The sequence below is a fragment of the Capsicum annuum genome, chromosome 3, assembly GCF_002878395.1.
Source record: "Capsicum annuum cultivar UCD-10X-F1 chromosome 3, UCD10Xv1.1, whole genome shotgun sequence".
NCBI classification, from domain to species: Eukaryota; Viridiplantae; Streptophyta; class Magnoliopsida; order Solanales; family Solanaceae; genus Capsicum; species Capsicum annuum.
This window is the reverse complement of record NC_061113.1, coordinates 33,940,430-33,944,870: the sequence shown is the minus strand read 5'-3', so window position 1 is coordinate 33,944,870 and position 4,441 is coordinate 33,940,430. Positions and strand designations below refer to the sequence as shown.

Genomic DNA, 4,441 nt, shown 5'->3' with positions numbered 1-4,441 from the left:
ACTTATTCACTGCCCCTCCCATGTATACTACAAGAAGTTTATTGTTTCGGAAAAAAGAAGTGATTATGAAGTGGGAACAATTGATTATAGACAACTAACAATCTTTTAGCCTTTAACAACCTCATGGTTAGAAGTAACTTTTATGACGGTATCAATTTCCAATCTTTTTTTAGAAACCAAACACTTCTACAAAAGGCTCGGACCAAATTAGAAAATGTTCATCAAATTGTTTATCTAAACGTGAAGCATGGGACATAAGTCAAAACCAAAAAAAAAAGTTTTGACATAAATATATTGACCAAAAACGTCGATAAATATTTTCTTTTACATTACATAGAAATTAGAGCTCATATTGCCTTTAATAATTTAACTAACCAACATTCACATTCCTTCGTTTCTAAGATTCTAAAACCTTTCACTCAACCAAAGCAATAAATGATTATACTATTCAGAGAAGAGAGTTGATATGTGTGGCTATGCTTTGGGCATCAAATGCAATCCCATAAAGTCCTCTCCTTGATAGCCCCACACAATAGAGTCCATTTTTCCCCTTCCAATGTTCTGGAAATTCTGGCTTTGGTAGTCCATCTTCATTCAGTAAATATTCATCTCCCTACACAATAAACACATTAATACCATGTCAATAATTATACAATAACATACTCGAGTGAAATTTGGAAAGATGATGGATATGCAGACCTTATCCTTACCTTATGAAGGTAGAAGAGTTGCTTCCGATAGACTAGACACATTTACATAATTGAATTGTATTCAATATAATAGTAGAGTCACTAGATTTTAACCAATGTATGACAAAAAGCTGCGATTAAGCTAACTTTATTGTTACAGTCAGGGGCAAAGCTATGTAGAGCAAGGGTTCAATTGAATATCTTCATCTAAAAAAATTATATTGTGCAAACAGAATAAAAAAACAAAGATTCTGATAATATTGTGCAAATGGAAAAAAAAAAAATTAAGATTCCTTGGTTGTATATGAACTGTTGAATTCCCTTGACGAAACATAAGGGCAGATTCTAGTGCATCCGCAAAGGGGATTAAAAATTGCTTTAGCTCATAGATTAAACATCAAAAATGACATTCCAAGATTTTCTTGAATTCCGTTATATAAATTCCTTATTCCACCACTGATCACAATAAGTAAAGTTTGGATGACTACCGTTACAACAAAGTTCAATTACTTTATTGAAACAAAAGTCGTTTAGTAACTCTACTCTATAGAGAATACAGTGTATTTACACTTTATTATTATTATGAACAAAAATTCCTTATCATACGAGCAAATTAACTGACTAAAAATCCTTGTTTCCCTCATCCTTATTCACTTTTAAGCAGGCAAAAGGTGCAACTGACATGGCCTAATTTTAAAATTCAAAGTGAAGAGTAATGCTATAACCATGAGGAGGTGATTGTTCGGATGATAAGTACCCTCTACCTTCAATACTAAGATAGTGAATTCAAGTCACCAAGTGAACATAAAAGTTGGAAGCTCCTACGAGAGATCGAAAAAAAAAACTCACTAAGTCAAGACAAAGAAAGAACTTGGTTGATTGAACTTATTGTCATTTTCGAAAAACAGAGGAAAAGGACATGAGGGAAGACAAGTTTATTAGAGCGACTTACATGAAGCCATTTGTGAGTAGTTCTCTTGAAGCCAGTTGCATAGACAATAACGTCAAATTGATGACATTTACCATTCTCCAACACAACATCATTTCCTCTAATGCTTCTCATTCCAGGTAACACCTGTCACCATCATTTTCTTTTTATTACTTTCTGCATGAACATTTACTCTTTCTTTTTGTGTTGCTTTTCTTTTAAGGTTTGAAAAAAAAAAAAAAAAATTGAATTCCAATACCAAATAAAATAATATGTATGTACATGCATAAAATGTATCGATAATTATGGTACAATGACAGCAACAACATTCATACTCAGTAAAATCCCACAATTGAAGTCTGAAGAGGATAGAGTGTAAGCGGTTGTTTTCGAAAGACCCTCGATTCAAGTGAATATTGATAATTACATTATTTACCTGGATTTCACCAGACTTGATCTTTTGATAAGTTCCCACGTCAATGACGGGGTACTTGCCATACTTTATTTTAGAAGCAAAGGGTCCCTCTTCTGGCCTTTTCACCCCATAATACTTGCTTATATCTCCATACATTATCTTGCTTAACATCACCATTATGTTGTCCACCACTGTGTATGCAACCTTATACTTCAACAACATCAGTCCCAAATATGCCATTTCTCTTGATATCAAGTTTATCTGTGATGAGATCATGCAAATTTTAAAACAAAAATTCTGTAATTATTGAAATGAGACGAGGTCGGTTCATGAAGGGTAAAGCCATTAAAGCAAATTGTCAATATAAAATACATTGGTTCACTTGACCTGATGATGAGAAACAAGGTTCAAGTGCTACTAGTGCCACCAAATTGCAAGTCTTAGTAACGAAAAAATAGATTAATAAGAAACTAAAATTAAATTAATTATTTAATTACCGGGCTTCGAACGATGATGGAAGTGTTAGCACCATAGTTAGCAAGATCAAGTGCAATTTCCATGCCAGAATTTCCACAACCAACAACCAATACATTTTTACCACTAAACTTGTCACCATTTTTGTATTTAGTAGAATGAAAAGCCTTTCCTTTGAAACTTTCCAAGCCAGGGACCTTAGGGATAAAAGGGTAACTAGCTTCTCCAGTAGCTACAACAAGAAATTTACAAAAATACTCATCAACATCACCAGAATTACCATTTCTAACCTTCACAACCCATTTTCCTTTGGATTCATCAAACTTTGCAAACTCAACTGTTCTTTTGTACAAAGGGGTGATATTAAAATAAGAAACATAGTCATCCAAGTATTGAATGAATTCTTTTTTAGGTATATAAGTAGGTGAAGAAGAAGGAAAAGGAATGTGAGGAAGTTGACAAAATTTCTTGGCTAAATGAAGGTGAACTCTATCATAGGTATATTTTTTCCATATGGGAGAGTAACAATCTTCTTTTTCAAGAAGTAGATTTGGTATAGAGAATTTTTTTAGACATGCAGATGTGGCTAGGCCAGCAGGGCCAGCACCAACAATGATCACCATAGGTTCTTGATGATCATGATGAGTTAGTATTGCCATGGTTGAAGTGAAATTGATCACATAGAAATGAGAAGAAAATTTGTTGGGATGGAGAGAAAAAAGAAGATGGATTTATATATGCAAGGAATTGTTAAGTACTAGGTGAGAACTTTTGGACTCCTAAATTCTTTCTTGACTATTTGAGTGTTTATTTATGACGACTTCATCTTTCTTTTCCTTTGTTTGCTTGATGTGTTAAATTAGGTTGACGCTGATGGAGAGGGGGTGTCCAGTAAATCTCAATGGTACCAAGATAAAAGCCATTTGGCATTGGCGGCCAGAGGCGAACCAGGATTTGAAGATAGAGGGTTCACTATTATCTTTAACATGGTCATGTCTATTAACTACATAATTTGGCATATAATTTTTTTAAATTTAAAAATTACAGTTATGATCAAAGTATAAACTTCAAAATCATCAAATAACGTTAATTTAGTATTAGTATAACAAAAGTAGACTATTCTTTCATACTGGACATCGACGCATTTTCATATTCTGAAAATGGTCAATGATTGCATTGTTGCTTATATTTACAAATACATCCTTCTCAATGTAACAAACTAAATAATCAATTAAAAAATGCATCACAAATACTGCTACGCAACTCATTCTTGATATGCTCCATGGATGAAAAAGCTCTCTCTACAGTTGCAGCAGTAGCGAGAGAATTGAAAAGGCTATCAGTTGAGTGTGCGTGTTCTAACGTATATTTAGTAGTCGTTTGGTCATGAAAATTATTTTCTTTTTTTCGAAAAATTATTTCACTTTAGTGAAAAAAGTGAAAACAAGATGGGTTTGGCCATCAAAATTCCAAATATAATTCTGGAATTATATTTGGAAAAGTAAAAACAAGTTTTACTTATTTTCACTTTTTTCACTCATATTTCTCTCACAAAATTTTAAAAACAACTTTAATTTATACTTATGGTCAAACACAACTCTAATTTCCATTTCAACTCTAACTCCAACTCCAAAAAATTATGATTTTCCTGGCCAAACGAGGTATACTTGGCTTGAAGAGAACTTGGGAAAATTGTAAATTTTAGGGATTTGATGTTGTGGGCTTGGCGGTTTTGGGTTTGGGATGGGTGAATCTCAAAAATAGACCCAATTTGGGGTGGCTTTCAAATTTTAGCCCCAAATAAAAAAGTTTTCTCAAAATAGCCTTTACCTATTAGCTAATATTTTTTTGGATAAAATTACCTCTAATCAATGGAGTAAATTACATAAATGATCCTCATAATGCATAACAACTCCATATTTATATCTTTCAACT

At 32.9% G+C, this 4,441-nt stretch overlaps 1 protein-coding gene across 2 annotated transcripts; it reads right to left on the bottom strand.

The window, feature by feature from the left end:
- Positions 1–267: 267 nt before the first annotated feature.
- Positions 268–3,392, bottom strand: LOC107863974 (probable indole-3-pyruvate monooxygenase YUCCA10). 2 transcript variants are annotated; one of them, XM_047409283.1, is made up of 5 exons: positions 2,530–3,392; positions 2,054–2,293; positions 1,642–1,764; positions 1,439–1,510; positions 543–618 (listed from the first exon to the last, which is right to left on the bottom strand). In XM_047409283.1, exons 1-4 carry the CDS (start codon positions 3,163–3,165, stop codon positions 1,481–1,483), a joined length of 1,029 nt encoding a protein of 342 aa, XP_047265239.1. In that variant the 5' UTR covers positions 3,166–3,392; the 3' UTR covers positions 543–618; positions 1,439–1,480. The 2 variants fall into 2 exon arrangements, with proteins under 2 accessions (XP_016565690.2, XP_047265239.1); XM_016710204.2 differs by lacking the exon at positions 1,439–1,510 and having other exon boundaries at positions 268–613; positions 2,530–3,389.
- Between the last annotated feature and the right edge of the window lie 1,049 nt (positions 3,393–4,441).